The sequence below is a fragment of the Microtus oregoni genome, unplaced genomic scaffold, assembly GCF_018167655.1.
Source record: "Microtus oregoni isolate MIOR12 unplaced genomic scaffold, Mior012 000073F_ref0000255, whole genome shotgun sequence".
Classification (NCBI taxonomy): domain Eukaryota; kingdom Metazoa; phylum Chordata; class Mammalia; order Rodentia; family Cricetidae; genus Microtus; species Microtus oregoni.
The window spans coordinates 7,538,594-7,555,297 of NW_024543986.1; the positions used below are offsets into that span (position 1 = coordinate 7,538,594).

The following is a 16,704-nucleotide window of genomic DNA, read 5'->3' on the forward strand; positions in this document are numbered from 1 at the left end:
GGCAGAAGAAAAGGATGATGGAAAGCAACATCCCACAAAGACCCAAATGACACTTGAGAGAATGATCTCCTCCAGAGGCAAGAGCCACATGGCACACCTGTGAGTCCCAGGACCTGCCAACCTGATGAAAACAGGCCAGTGGAGCCTACATCGTGACTTGTTGATTTTGCTGCTGTGAACCATCTCATCTTCCCATCCTTTCAGAGAAACCTGAGACCATGAGGAGCAGCCTCACCCTGGTAGGCACCTTCTGGGTCTTTCTATCCCTAGTTACTGCTGTGGCGAGTTCTACCAGTTACTTCCTTCCTTATTGGCTGTTTGGATCACAGCTAGGGAAGCCAGTCTCTTTCAGCACATTCAGGAGATGCAACTATCCTCTGAGGGGAGACGGGCACAATCTGATCATGGTGGAAGAATGTGGGCGCTATGCCAGCTTCACTGCCATACCAAGCCTGGCATGGCAGATGTGTACAGTGGTGACAGGTGCCGGCTGTGCGCTGCTACTCCTGGTGGCACTGGCTGCTGTCTTAGGATGCTGCATGGAGGAACTCATCTCTAGAATGATGGGGCGTTGCATGGGAGCTGCACAGTTTGTAGGAGGTAAGACTATCTCAGGGATTGAGTTGGTTATGGAGATTTGGGGTGATGGAAGTGAGGAAAATGGGAGTATGGGAAAATACACTCTCACCTCTTCTACTCTTAATCTGAAGCTATGAATGAGATTTCCTTGAAATTCATTAAGAATTCACAGAAAATTGAGGTAGTAGACAGGGTTGCTATCAATAGCTTTGTCTCCTTTTTCTCACTTACAGGGTGTCCACTTAAAAATATTGTCTAAAATAGACATCAAAGTATAACAGAAAAGAACAGTGATCAATAGAGGTAGAGCAGTTGAGATTGAATAATGGGTACCAAAATACAGTTGCATAGGAAGAATTCATTCTGTTTCTATAGGTAAGTATGGAGACAGTAGTCAACAGTTCTTTATTATATATGTTCTAAATCTATAAACTGGAATGAGAAGAGCCTTAGTGCTTCTAGCATGTGCCAATTAAAAATAAATAGTACACAGTTAAAGTCTATACCATAGAACACTTCTAAATGTAATAAAATTTTTAAGACTTTTATCCATTCTGACTTTCAATAACAGCATAATAGTCCAGTATAATATCAGTGCTCCTTAATAAAGGTGATCTCTATGAGCCTTTTTGGTAGTTACTTTAGAGGACAATGATCAGATAGACATTTACACACTTGCTAAATATCAATTATCCCCACCAAAAAAATACCTCTATTCGTAGTAAATGTTATTTATTTTCTAGACAGTCATAAATACTTTTTGGTCTATATCCAAAGTTAACACCATTTGGTAGCCATTAAATAAATTTACCCATATTTCTTGTGGCCTCGACATACCCTATTTTGTTCTTTGCCTTATTCAAGCTTCCCTTAATTTTAGTGCAGTCATCCTAGGTTGCAGGTAGCTGGATAGTGGTCTAAAAAAGAAGAAAAAATGCAAAGCTTGAAGATTGCAAGAAGATGGTGAGACTAGCTTAATTTGAACCAAGAATAAAAACTCAATTTAGACAGGCAAATGTATGTAATATTTGTACTATTTTGTATGTTTCCATGGGGCACTGGAAAAACTACTGCTGACTACACTGCTGACGTTTGTTGGTACAAGTTTTGGAGTTTTCATACACTGCATTAACACCATTTTTTCTACTAGTATCATAGCGTGGTAAGAAAAGTCAGGATGCTCGGATTCCAGTTGTGTATGACATTGACCTGTGCCTACCTATGCAAATGATATATTTTTTTTGGTATTTCACTTCCATTGAATATGTTCCCTGGAAATATGATACATATATGCATTTTATTTTTCTCTCCAATGACAGACTACATTTAGGTGGTCTTGGAGTAAGATGGTCGTGAACTTAGGCAAATATTCTCAATGGAATAGTGATGGGTGAGACTTGGTTCTGTATCTTCTTTTCCACAGAGGGTATTTAGCTTTGTCTGGAGAAATTTTGGTTATTAAAACTCAGAAAAAAAATGTGCCTCTGAGAAGCTCTTGGCTTTCTAGTTCCTTCTTTATTCAGATTCACTGTAAATCTTTCACATATGTATTATCATTCTATTTTCTCATATGCCTTAATTTTTCTACTTTTTTGCAGCTAAAAGGTTTTCTAGAAAAATCAAAAGTAGAATTCGATTCCTCCTGAATGCCATGATAGCAAACATGTTGCTAATATTGCTAGAAACCAGCTACTTGATTTCTCTTGGAGAGTTCCATGAGTATCACAAATCAGCCTTTGGCTAGCTTTTCACCTACATTTGTGGACATGTTAAAGTTAACCCAACATTTCCTTCAATATATTTCCTCAGCAAGTGAAAGTTGACTGATAAGAGAGGGCTATTGCTGTCTTCTGGGATAATGTGAACATGTGAGACTTGGGTTAGTTTCCATCTGTTCATTCTTTTATAGACATTTTGCTTGTTTGTTTTGTTTTTCAAGACAGGGTTTCTCTGTGTAACAGCCCTGGCTGTCCTGAAACTCACTCTGTAGACCAGGCTGGCCTTCAGCTCACAGAGACACACCTGCCTCTGTCTCTCGAGTGCTGAGATAACAGGCAAAAACCACCATCGCCTGGCTATTTTCTAGACTTTTATTTATGCCTTTTATGCCCAGAATAGCCATCTCTTCTTACAGGAGAGTGATAGTTTAGCTCCATTTGCATCTCTGAGAGCACCAAGCTGAAAGTTAGGAGGCTGCAAGTGGCAGAAACAAGAAGGACTGTAGCAATAGCCTCTACAAAAGGGCATTATTAGCTCCTTGTCCTCTACGCTTGCTTCCTCTTTGGAGCCCAACTGAGACTTTTACAACATTCAGGCTTCTCTATATAATGCCCATCCATTGATCTCATCTACAAGATCTAGAAACTTGAAGAAAACTTTTGCGGTGAAATATGGAATGATAATGGGGACTTTGACATTTCCCAAGATGTCTGGAATAAAACTTTGGCTTGGTGACAGTTATCATTTGGCACTCAGATGACTCTGTCACCTTATATTCCCTAGGGTCCTTGTTCATCGGAATATACTTGCAGTGTTTGTATCTAGTTGAGTATCTTTAAAATCACAAAGTGGCATCTACAACAGCCTTAGGATAGATAAGATTTTTTAAATTTTTCTGCACAGCTAAAAAATCCTGTCATTGGAGTGATTAGAAATCTTATAGAATGGGAGAAAATTCTTTGCCAGTTATTCTTCAGACAAGGAGTTAATATCTAGACTATATGAAGAATTAAAAAAGCAACACATACCTGCTCACCAATAAACTGTCAACCAATAAATAGCCTAATGAAATGACCAGGCAGTTCTCAAAAGAAGAAATACAACTGGTCAATGAATATTTTAAAGTGGTCGACATCCTTAGCCATTAGAAAATGCAAGTTAAATTGATTTGTGAGCCCATCTCACCCCAGTGATAAAGGCTATCATCAAGGAAACACATAATAATAAATGTTGATGAAGATGTGGAGAAAGATGTCTTATTCTCGGCTCATAGGAATTCAGACCACTGAGACCACTCTGGAAATAAGCTTAGAATTTTCTCAAAAATTAATAATAAAAAATACCATATGATCTAGCTATACTATTATTGAGTATACATGTACAGGACTGTATTTCTACCACAGAGACATATATACATCCTTGCTTGTTCCTGGTCTTCATGATATCAAGAAAACAAAATCAACGTAGAATCAACATATGAAGTCTTAATGAAAATATGGGTGTATAAACACAAAAATTTATTTCACTGTGAAGAAAAATGAAACAATGAAAATTCCCCAAAATAGACAGATCTTGAATTTATATTAAGCAAGAAAGCCCAAATTCAGAAAACAAATGCCGTATAAACTCTCATATGCAGATCCTAAATTTTAATGCATATCTATACACATATGTGCGTGCACACACATCAAACACACATGTATGAGTTTGAGTGTGGATGCAGACAATGAAATGTGCAAGAAGATGACAAGAAGGAAAGGAGTAGAAAAGAGGTGCAAAAGGCAACTGAATGAGTGTGACAGGTAAGTAAACAGAATATTGAAGGTGGAAGGATACAAGGCTAGGAGTCGGTGGTGAAAAATAGTCTACAAAGATCAACACCAATTGCATATGGTGACGACAGAATGAAATGGAATATGTTGTATGCTAGTTTATGGAAAAAGAAGCAAGGATGTGTTATCAGGATTATCCCCCGACAGTGGAATGATATTGCAATAGACTGCTAGATTTCTGCTGTTTCCCTGTCTGTAACCAGCCAGATAACAGACAGCCAGGCCTCCTTTGCTGACTCTTGTGACTGTTAAGTTGTATTCCATATGAAGGGCTAGGGAAGAGTGTTTTGGATCACCAGAGTTTCGAGGAGTCACTTGGCATTTGACCACTCCTATGTCTCTTCACAGGTCAGACACTAAGAGAGAGGCTTCCTCAGTGGCAGGAAGCCAACCATGAGCAGCAATTAGAACTCCATGGCTAGCAGACAGATAAAAAAATAAGTAAATAAACAAATAAATAAATAAATAAGAAAAAAGATATGTGGGCGTTTGATCTGTGCTTCTCATGCAGCTAGGAGAAATTGATTTTGTTTCCCTGAGATCGCCTTGCTTCTCGGCAGCTATTGCATTAACCGAAATCCATCAGGGGAGGAGCCAATTTGGTTCAGGTCTGGATTATCTCTGCCAGACCCCAAACCACTGAAGAGATGGAGGATCCATTAAGAAATCCCTCCTCTCCCTCCCTGACTCTTGTTCCCTGCTCTGGCAGCTGCCCACAGAGATGAGTGGTGGGAAGTGGGGGAGACAGGAAGAAATAAAGAGCTGCTGGCCTGACTCATACTCAGCAAGGTGACCTGATGGGGCCCTTGGGTCCCATTTGCTCCACCTGCAGCTGATCCAGCTGGCCAAGCTAGGGTCCAGAGAGTCTTCCACTGGGACCTCTGTGCCCTGTTCCAAACCATGAAGGAAACATGTGGTCAGGAGATTATTTCAACACTGGGGGATGCTGAGGTTTCCAACTAGCTTGCCCTCGGTCCCCAAGAAAACTATCATTATTCACATTCCCTGGTGTATACATATGTAAGATGTTTATGAATTATCCTTTCTCTTTCAGTGAGAACTAAACAAAGAAAGAATAGGTGAGAAGTAAACATAAGGAACTTCTTGGCAGGAAAAAAAGTGTAAGATGTTGGATCATGTTACTCGAAGTAAGCCAAAAATCTTTCTAGAACAGAAAATGTATTGGAATCACCTGGAATGCTTAAAAAAACATGAACTCTCCAACTCTCCAGTTTATTTTTCCATTCTGATATACACAGAAACAGGTGGAAAGCTCTGTGTTTTTTTTTAAAAAAAAAATCCTCAGCGTCTCTGATATGGAGCCTTTCCCAAACCCAAAAGCAACCCATTGCCTTGAAAATATACTTTTTGTTAAGGGGAGCCTTTTATACATCTGACAGTCACCAGTGCACTTTTGTGTGTAAACCCACAGTATTAGATGATTCCAGCTGGATAAATGTTGGCACTGAAGAGAGATAACAGAGAACTTGATTTCAGGAATGATACTGTCTTTCCGAAAACTGTTATCTTCAATATGTGTGCACATTGTGTAATAACCAAATCAGAGCAATGAGCATTTCCACCATCTCAATCCTTTTATCAGTTACTGGGGTTGAAGACATTTTTACTTATTTTGAAACATAAAGTATAGTTATTACATGTATTGTTAGCTTGTTGCAACACTACCATAAATAGTCAGAATCTAGGCTAACTGCAATGCCATGAATTAATTCCATAGAAGTGAAAAGAAAATTATTAACCTTTCTTAAAATTATGAATTTCTTCTGATGTTTACCAGACTTCATGCCATTTATTCTTCCTATGTGAGAAAGGATTTTAAAAGTTGACATGAGTTTGTAAGATAATAAAGGAGGTTTACCTACCAGCCAAGAGTCAAGTAGCAAAGGGAGTTAGATTTTTCTAACTTCCAGTTTGGGATCTTAAAGAACATTTCACACTCTATTATTGTGTTTATCTGTTTCTCTCTGCCTTTCTCTCTCTCTCTCTTTCTCTCTCTCTCTCTCTCTCTCTCTCTCTCTCTCTCTCTCTCTCTCTCTCTCTCTGTGTGTGTGTGTGTGTGTACAGCTTAAAGAATTCAGTTCCCTTGGTTCCCTCCTTCCACCACGTGAGTCCTGGGCATTGAACTGAGGTCGATAGGCCTGGCATCATATACCTTTTCCTCTTGCACCATCTCAGAATTTTGCAGATGTTTTTAATTTTTCCTTGCTTCCCTTTCAGAAATCAATGCTAGGATATTGATTTGTGAAGTGGACCATGAGCGCATACAAAGTACCTGTGGTGTTTGTTAATTCAGATTCTGGTTGTCACAGCGCTGACCAGGGCCCTGGCTATCTGGTTTTCACACAGCCTCACAGGCTGGTTTACTTTTAACATACTATAAAATGTTTTATACATATTCACATGCCAGAACCACAATAGTACAGTGTAGTTGAAGCATTTTACATACTCTAATTGCATTCCCAGGTCTCTCCTGCAAAGATTCTGAGAAAGATTTCAGAATACACTAAAAGTGTTGAAGGAAACCGTCTCACTTCTGTTCATGAAATTGCATCTTTCTGCAATTATCTCTGCCTGTAAATATTTACTCATTGCTCAAATGCCAGTTCCAATTCAATGTCTGTATGTAAAGTTTCCATTGGCATTTTACCATCACTAGGAGATATAAGCTATACTATGGCTCTGAAAGAGGATGTCAGGTCTAATGAATGGAAGTGAACTAGAAGGAAAACATATACCCAGAATGCAGACTTGTCAATTTTCCAGTTACATTTTACTTGAGATTTTTGTAAGAGAAAGAACTGAGCAAGTTAAAAATCTTTAACACCTACTATGCTTCTGTCCAGGAAAGTACATTCGAGCCTACCTTACCGATCTTGATTAGAAAGGTAGGGACTTGGTGGTAGTGGTGTGGAATTAACAAAATTGCTGCTCACTTATGGATGGAGAGGAAGGATGTTACAGGCTGTAATACCCAGTAAGAGGGCTAGTACTTCCCATAAATAAAAATCAGGCATAAACCTATTGGGGATATGTGTTGGAGGGAGAATAATACAGCTGCTGGTGGACTATGGGAAATAATTGTTCTGGGTGACTGAGGGCCTGGGGCAGCAGTAAGTTAATTAAAGGGAGGGTTTCATGTTGTTTTAGATTTTTTACCTCCCGAGAGGGTTGTTTTGATATGGAGGTTGCTGCAATGTCTGAAGCTCATCACCCCAGGCCTCTGTGAGGTCAGCACAGGGAATTCAAACTACAGTAATACATTTGCCTTTGTGTTAGCCACTACACTAGAAGGGGATGAGGTGAAGGGATACGAGATTGTGTGGTGGTGGCCCATTGGACATCTGCTTTGCCCAGAAGAAGAGAGGAAGTATAGCAATACCCTCCAGAAGGTGTTCATTGCCTTCTTACTGGCAAGTGAAACTAAGTTGGATAGACAACTTCTTCTTTCCCCTTCTTCATCTGTCTTTTTCCTTCTTCCTCCTCCTTCTTCTTCTTATCTTTCTTCTTCTTGATATGTTACCAGTGCATAGTACTTACTGTCCTGGCACTTGCTACGTAGAACAGGAAGGCCTTGAATTCATAGAGAACTTTCAGCCTCTGGTTCTGCCTCTGCCTACTGAGTGCTGGGATTAAACATGATCACCACCATACCCAGTAGGTTCAGATGTCTTGTGGTTAAAAAGCCAGTAAAAGTAGGTGTTAGCAAGAACACACCGTGGTAATACAAACCAGAGCTACAACTCATATGTGGCAGGGCTAGGATTTTAAACTAGTTTTCCCCCAATAGCAGATCACCTGCTTTTGTGAATATGATTGTGTTTTTATTTAGTGTTGCTACAAGAAGCAGATACATCTACACACAGGGAGTTTTAACAATGCATATTCCTGGTATGCATCTAAATACCTGGTGATAAAACCCAAGAATCTATGTTTTTACTGCTAGTAACTTTAAAGTTACTTTATATAAAACAGAATGGAAAATAATGGGTTTTGCTATGATTTTCACTCATTTCCCTACCTTGTTTCTCTGATATTTAGATCCTTTCATTCACTGACATAGATGCCCACCTGCATTTTGTTCTACATATACGCTTAAAAAAATAGGTACTTTATATGAAGAAAAAGAAATGTATCTGTCTTTCTGAGTCAAGTTTATTTGGTTTATCCTAATGATCTCCACTTCCATTTTCGTTCAAGTCTCATGATTTTGTTTCTCTTTATGAGTGAATAAAATTCCATTGTGTGTACATGTGTTATGTTTCTGATCCATTCATCTATTGATAAACATATATCTGCTTTCATATATTAGCTATTGTAAATAGTGCTGAAACTAACCATGGGTTTGTAGATGTCTCTGTGGTATGCTGATTTAGAGTCCTTTATGTATAGATACAAATGCACATTTTTACTTATTTTATTTTCTTTAATTTAAATTATTATTTTAAAAATTTATACACAATATATTTTGACCATATTTTCCCCTTTCCCAGTTCTTTCTAGATCTTTCCCAACTCCCTACCCACTCAACTTCAGGTTGCTAGTAACAATTCCAAATAGAGAAGGAGAACTGGTGGGGACATATCTAACTGAGGAAGAATTACCCTGTGATTTCATTTTTTCTTTTTAATGTGTCTTCCTAGGACAAAATTTTACAGCTATGATAAAATGTATTGAGACTGTTAGTCACAAGGGAAATATGTGCATGAAGTGTGTTTACACTCTAGTGTACTTACCATCTACAAGACAGTAGGGGAGACGGGCATTTGGGGAGAGTTGGAATAGAGCATGATTGTATGTGTGTTAGACAGGACCTATGCCTCAAAGGGAGCCCCTGCCTGTCACTAGGTACCCCTGAAAAATCGCAAAATAATGACTTCAATTTGGCAGCTTTTGAATGAAGTGCTGTTCAACTTTTGGCTTTTCAGCTGTTTGTTGTGAAGGCAAAGTGAGGAAACAATTAACAGAGGAATATGGTTAGAAATTGGGAGTCAAGCCATGGGGAAAAGCAGTTGTTTAATAACAACAAATCTTAGTTGAGTACTTTAAGTATCTGTCACTTGATATTTATTAATCTTGTTGGCTATTGAAATGTCTGTAGGCGGAGACTGCTCGTTTGTTTCCCGGCTGCCTAGACTCGAAATAACCACACAGAAACTGCATTAATTAAAACACTGCTCAGCCTATTAACATATGCATATTTCTAGCTACCTCTTACATCTCAAATTAACCCATTTCTATTAATCTGTGCATCACAATGAGGCTCATGGTTTATCACTTCTGGCATTCATCTCCTCTGGCAGGTACATAGTGTCTCTGACTCTGCATACTCTCTCTCTCTCTATATATATATATATATCTTCCAGACTGGCTATATTCTGTTAAGTCATAAGTCATTGGCTGAAAGTAGCTTCTTTATTAATCAGCAGTAGTTACAGAATACAGAGGGGGCTCCCACATCAAATGTCTGCATAGGATATGGTATTGTTATTATTTCCATTTTAAAATGAAGGGAATTAAGACAGAGAGAGACATCAAGTAGCTTGTCTGAGGTCAGGTGAACTTTCAACTGAGGTCTAGGAATATTCTAGAGCTTGTTCTCTTAAAGTGTCATGTTTTGTGGTTTGTCCAGATTTCATGCTTGTGAAATACCTAAGGCCTGATAGAACTTGTCTTCCCCGAAAGTAGTCACTCTTGAAAAGTGAACTCTAGAACAAAAGAGACTCTAATGGTTGATCAGTTTTAGATTACAAGTGTCCTGTCAATGACCAGCTGCACAATCTTATGAATACAGGCAAAATATCTAAAGGTCTTTTCCTATTCTTATTCTATGATAGGAACAGTTGGAGGGAGGAAATTGAGGTGGGAAATTATGTCAATATAGTACCCATTTATGAAATTGTCAAGCTAAAAATACTGAAAAAATTTAAAAATAAACATAATGTCTTAGAATAGAAAAGATGCTATTGACTATACAAGATATCCAGAATTATCTCCCAATCTAGCTGAGGAAATTCCTTCAGAAGGCTACCCTTAGAGAAAATGGGAAAACTCTGTTTTTCTTTTCTCTGTTTGCCTGTCTACCTGTTTTCCTTCCTTTCCTTTCCCCCTTTATCCATTTTTCCATCCTTCCTTCTTTCCTTTCTTGTTCTTTCTTCCTCATGTTTGTTTTCCTTGAGATAGGACCTTACACTGTAGCTATCCCTGGCCTGGAACTTCTTATGTGGCCTAAGCTATGTCATCATGATGATCTTCCTGTCTCAGCCTCCAAAGTGCTAGGGTTATGAAAAGCTACCACACCCAATGTCTCAGTTTTTAGTCACTATTTCTATCACAACAAGAAAGGGTTCAATTTTCCTTTCTACTTTTGTCTCTACCCATTGTGGGTACTCTGAACTGTCTCATATTACAGAATTTTAGTTTGGCTAGAATAAAAGTGTATTGTTCCATTGTCACTGGAGAAATTCCAAAGTCTAGAAAGGTCTCTGAGTGACAAGTTTCATTTCCTGGAAGACAACAAGACAGATAAGGATACTCTCTAATTTTTAGCTGTCTATTGAAGAAGGATTCAAGACTTAATTCGATCTCTCTTTATGTTACAAACTTCTCACTGCCAGTCAGGAACATTCTTCCTCTTTCCACATTTAAACTATTTTTTCTATATGTTAAGATCCTTCCTTTCTCCCATAGCTTCACTGGGGATGGGGAAAAGCCAATAGCCATATGCCAGACAAACTCACTTGCTCAATTTAAGACCTTCTTTATGCAAAGTGGGCTTCTTGAACGCCTTCGGGAACCTATGAGTGAAGAATGAAAAGTGAAAATCAGCCTTACTTTCCCTGTCTGACTGACACCAGGACTGTGGGACTTGCAAGCTTGCCAATTAGTCACCACAGTTCACTCATCTGCTCCTTTGTTCTACATGTCCGCTGCTTCCTTTCAGTGCATTCTTTACAGGTGTGTCCTTTCCTTGTCTCTTAGATGTGGCATACAGAGTCTTGAAATCAAGACATTTTGGTTTAAAATACACAGATTCACTTGAGTCTTCTCAGGGAAAAAGGAAAATACATCTATATTAGGAAATCAGGACCAGACACTTAACAAAAAGAAGCAGCTTCTGCTTTCTATGTTTTAAATGCCATCAGCAGAAAGGGATTTATCTCATGATGTGTCTGATTCATGTCACTATTCTACCTTGTTACTTGCTCCACCAATTGCTTTGCCTACTTTCTCAGATTTCAATTCTAAACTGTAGCTTTAGCGTTATAGAGACTTGGATCTACCTCCTCAACTTTTTTTTTCAATGCTGGTGCTCTCTGTGAATTATGCCAGCAGTTCCATGCTTTGTTTTGTTTTGTTGCCTGTTTGTCCTTTCTTTTCATGTCAGTACAGGCTCTACATAATCTTGACTAATCCTTTGCACATGCCAAGCAACCCAGCCTGTAGCATAATTCTCCTACCTTAGGTTCTGAAAGTACCTAGATTACCATTACATGCCACTATACATTATTTAAAAGTTTCATAAGTCAAAATCTAGTGCTGTTGATTTCCTGAGGTCTGGCTATGATGGCACTCATTACTAGATAGTCAATGAATTTGGTTTCGTTTAGTGTCAGGTACCAATGTTTGTTCTAAATTACTGTATCTAAAGGCCTGGTAGGGTCGCGGGTTGTAAAAATGAGTCAGGAACTCCTAGGACACTATGGTGGCAAGTAAACCCAGACAAATAGCTGTGGTTTGAAGAGTAAGGTTTTTATTAAAGTGCCACAGTGTTCCCCGATCATGACCAAGAGGCCTAAGCCAATGGAGATAAGTGAATGGGGCTTTACTAGTTCCATTTGGTGTTTCTGGGAAGAAATACCTTATGAAACTTTAAGGAAGTTCACTTGGCTTTCAATTAGACGTTGTGGCACCGAAAGGTTCCCTAGAAGTGGCGGCTAGAGCATGAGGTCACGTGGTATCTGCAGTCAGGAAGCAGAGGGAGATGAATGCTGCTGCACATACTTTCTTGTCTTTTTTTCAGACTAGAACACTAAGGCACGGAATTAATGGTATGACCTACATCCAGACTAGTTCTTTCCATCCCAGTCAAACCTCCCTAGAAAAAGGGTCACACAGACAGACATGCCCAGGGGTGTGTCTCTTAGGTTAATATCAATCCCACCATGGTGACAGTCAAAGTTAATCATGACAGGTCAAAGAAATTGTTAGAAGTCAATGAAGACTCGGAATTTGGTTGAAATAATATTTTGAAGAAGAAGGAGTATAATATCCTGTTTACCATGCAAAGTATCCTCAACATGTATGAAGTCTGTAGTTCAGTAGTTTCACAGAGAGTTTGATGTCAGAATAGGCCTCATAGTGAGACTGTCTGTGACCAAGAAAGAAAAAGTGGCTGTAAGTATGTTATTGACCTATCTTAACTTCATTCTGTCTTTATGAGTTGTCTACTTATCTATCTATCTATCTATCTATCTATCTATCTATCTATCTATCTTTCTATCTATCTATGACACTGTAATTGAATTTACAATATAATAGAAATATTGTATTTTAGAGATAAGTGTCAGGCTTGAATAGAGGAGGCAGAATTTAATGTGAAGCAGTCCAGGAAAGTTGCTAGGATGATCAAAAACTGCTCTATTTTATTACTTGTGTGTGTGCTTTTCTTTCCAGGGCTGCTGATAAGCTCAGGCTGTGCATTATATCCTTTAGGATGGAACAGTCCGGAGGTAATGCAAACATGTGGGAATGTCTCCAATCAATTTCAGTTAGGTTAGGTAGTATGGCCAGAATGGTAGTGATGGTTTATGGGAAAAGTAGCTTCAAACGTTAATGTCTTGGAGAGTCCTCTGTGACTAAATTACCCTTGCCTATATCTGTCATCTTGTAAACTTGTAGGAGGCAATAGGTTTGTCTGGGTTCCTTTATCCTTTTAAATTTATAAGCTTTGGATTTAAAATTCTGTTTCTTTAGTTCTCTCTATATGTGATTGATGCATTTCATCAGGGTCTTTTGGCCAGTGTAGAGAAACTAACTATAAAGAAATTTAAATTATTTGGCATGCAGATTAATTTTTGATATGTGTTATTTTTTTATCATTTACCTGAGGAGGAATTTAAAAGAATGAGACAGACAATGAGACAATGATTCCCAGGGTTTAAACTCTTTTCTAGTTTACCTTTGTGTGGGTAGAGGAGAATAAAAGCAATGTTGATAACGATTGAGATGCTTTTGAGAATTTATTTTATTTTGTGCATTATATTATAACCTAGGAAGACAATGGAGAGGAAATAGGTAAAAGGTGGTTTTAACTTGCCCATGGGCATATAACTTTTAGCTAACAGAATCATGATTTAATTGAAGTTCATATATGTTTGTTGCTGTACTATTCGTAAAAGAGAAAAAATAGAATCAGCCTAATTTTCTTCACCATAAGAATAAACAATGAAGATTATGTACAAAATGAATATGTAGATCAAAATGATTTTTAAAAAAAACAAGAAAATGTGGCATGGAAACACAACGGAGCTTTTCAGCCATGAAAATAGAACAAAATTTTGACATTTTCAGGAAAATGGCTGGAACTGGAAATAATTATACTAAGTGAATTAAGTCAAACTTACAAAGACACATATCATATATTTCTCCCTTATGCAGAGCTTAGATTTAAATTTAGGTGTTGCTACGTCTGTTTGAATAGAACAGAAAACAAAAAAAGAGAGGATTTTGAGAGGAGAAGAGGAGGTCTATAAGGGATGAGAAAAGTGAAAGAAAAGATAATGGACTGTAACATGAAACCAGGAACAGAATGACTGGCAGGGAGACGGAGTACTCACAGAGCCGATAGGGGTCAGAGGAAGACAGTGGATAAGAAGATTAAGTACAAAGTATATTGACATTAGAAAGGGTCACAGTGAAAACTATTAGATTAAATATTAAATAAATAATAATAAAAGGAAAGGACACTTAAACAGTTGTTTTACATATTCTGTCCTAATTATATCTCCCAATGCCTTTTCTTTTTTTTGACAGTTAACTTAATTTTTTTAAAATTTATTTATTAAAGATTTCTGCCTCCTCCCTGCCATCGCCTCCCATTTCCCTCCCCCTCCCCCGATCAAGTCCCCCTCCCTCATCAGCCCAAATATTTTAATGAAAAAAAACCACAGTTGTCCATTGCAACCTTGGGTTAGCCTTTATATTTTTTGATTCAACCAACTATGGAAAATTAAATTTGATACACATTGTACTTGTACTACAAATGCACATTTTTGGTCACTTGTCTGTAAATAATGCAGTATAGCAAACTGTTTACAAAAACTCACATTCTATTAAATAAATACCATAGAAATTACTGAAATATACAATGAATTTATAATTCTTATGCAACTACAATGCCATTTTATATCAGGGACTTGCATTTTTTTCAAATTTTGTGTGGGTTGCTAGACCCAATCTCCAGTAAATAGTGAGGGACAGATGTGTATTTTAAAATGCTCAATGGATTGTAGAAGGTATTATGTTTGATGAGGGTAAGAGAAGACAAGAAGTAGGAAGACAAGAGGAGAAACAGCTGTGCTTGAAATGGGAGGAGGAAAACAGGAAACACAGTTCAGTTGTTTGTGAGATGAGATGTCTCTGTGTAGCTTAAATGCTAATGTCAAGCATGTGGTCTGAGTCTCACTGAGGAATCCAGTCTCAAGTCTAGAAACTGGGAGTTCTTAGCATATATATGATATAGTTATTAGGATAAATGATTGTGTTAATAATGACTATCACGTTGTGAAGGTGAGATTTACAAACAGTTGAAGTTACTTTTACAAGATCTGTTTAGCTATGGAAATGAGTAAAAAGAAAGGTTAAGTTGAAGTCTTGGAAATTCTCAACACATAAAATTAGCAAATACAAACTCCTGTGTGGCATTCACTATGCACATAACCAACCTTTATATCAATCTGCTAGGAAAGGATTATCAGCCTGTGTCTTAGACTATCTTGTGTTATTATAGCAATCTCTCATTACTGGACAATGTATAAAGACAAAATATTCAACTTTGAAAAATATTAGTGTCTGAATGTGTCAAGACATTGTAGAGAAACAGAAAAATGTTGTAAAGAGCTGCAGGCTGCGTTCCTGTCTCCCGGCTCCCAGTCACGGGCTAGCTTTACCTGAAATAACAACACACAAACTGTATTCATATAAACACTGCTTGGCCCATTTCTATTAATGTGTGTAGCACCACGAGGTGGTGACTTACGTTGCCTAGCCCATATTTAGTAATCTGTATAGCACCAGTCTTACCGGGAAAGATTCAGCATGTCTGACCTGGAAGGATTTATTTATTAAAATACATATAATATATCACTACATAAAGTTATTCGGGAATGTAAAGGCAGAAGACTGACTAGAGTTTATTTGCTAATGCACTGTCCTATCCACACTATGATGGCCATTTTTCCTGTACACTGCTGAAGACATATATTGAAACACTTGAGAATTTATTGTTTTTATCAATAGTTATGTAAAATATGGAAAGTACCCAGTTCTGCCTCATGTCTCTCCAAACCTACTTTCAAACTCAGTCTCATGTCAATCTTTTAGTATAACCAAAGAAAAATAAACAACCAAAGGTTGTTGGAAGAGAGTACCAGTGGAATGGATATTTACTGGAAACTTTCAAACACCCAGTGGATGGGATTCCTGCCCAAATTATACTGATAAATTTCATAAAAAAGACACATATAAATTTTTATGTTCCACACATTTTTTTTTTTTTGGTTTTTCGATATAGGGTTTTTGTATTGCCTTGGAGCCTGTCCAGGAATTAGCTCTTGTCAACCAGGCATACCTCGAACTCGCAGAAATCCACCTGCCTCTGTCTCCCAAGTACTGGGATTAAAGGCATGCACCACCACTGCCCAACTGTTCTGCTCTATCTAATTTTATACAAACACAGTCTTTCTGGAACTTACTCTGATCTTTTGGAATATCTACTTATGCCTTCCTTGTCTCAGTCTTCTTTCCTAAAAAAAAAAGTGATAAAGTGGATGAATGTAAGGGTGGCTCTGATAAATGATTAGAGAAGTGTTGTACAAGGACAGCCCCCAAAGACGAAAGTGTGCTATTGCTAGCTAGGTATAGTGGTATGTACATACATTTCCAGTACTTAGGTAGAAGGAACAGGAAGACTGAATTTCAGGTAATCCTGAGTTACAGAGGTAGACATGTCTCAAAAATCAATCAAACTAAACAAAATACAAAAGTGTCACACAATGCAAAGGGAGTGTCAAACCTCGTCATTTACATTTGAGTTCTGCCTACTGCTTTTCCTGCTTCTAAGATTTTATCTTGGAATGTTTCCTATTCTACCAATACCCTTGATGTTCCAATAGTCTACAGTGTCTGCACTAAACCCACTCTACTGACTCTTTCTCATCAATGTCTTTGATCAAACGGTTTAGGAAACTATCTCTTTCTTCTTTTCTTCATTAAAAAGGAAAAAAATCAAATATTTAAAGCACAAAATCAACAAACAATAGCTGAATTTGCACTG

The 16,704-nt window shown here is 37.9% G+C and overlaps 1 protein-coding gene across 1 annotated transcript in view; it reads left to right on the forward strand.

Moving 5' to 3' along the window:
* The first annotated feature begins 218 nt into the window (after positions 1 to 218).
* Positions 219 to 16,704, forward strand: part of LOC121441155 (LHFPL tetraspan subfamily member 1 protein-like) — a 38,537-nt gene continuing 22,051 nt past the window's right edge. The window contains exons 1-2 of the mRNA XM_041642285.1: positions 219 to 600; positions 12,825 to 12,923. Of these exons, the coding sequence (XP_041498219.1) occupies positions 219 to 600; positions 12,825 to 12,923 (481 nt within the window). The remainder of the gene's footprint in view (positions 601 to 12,824; positions 12,924 to 16,704) is intronic.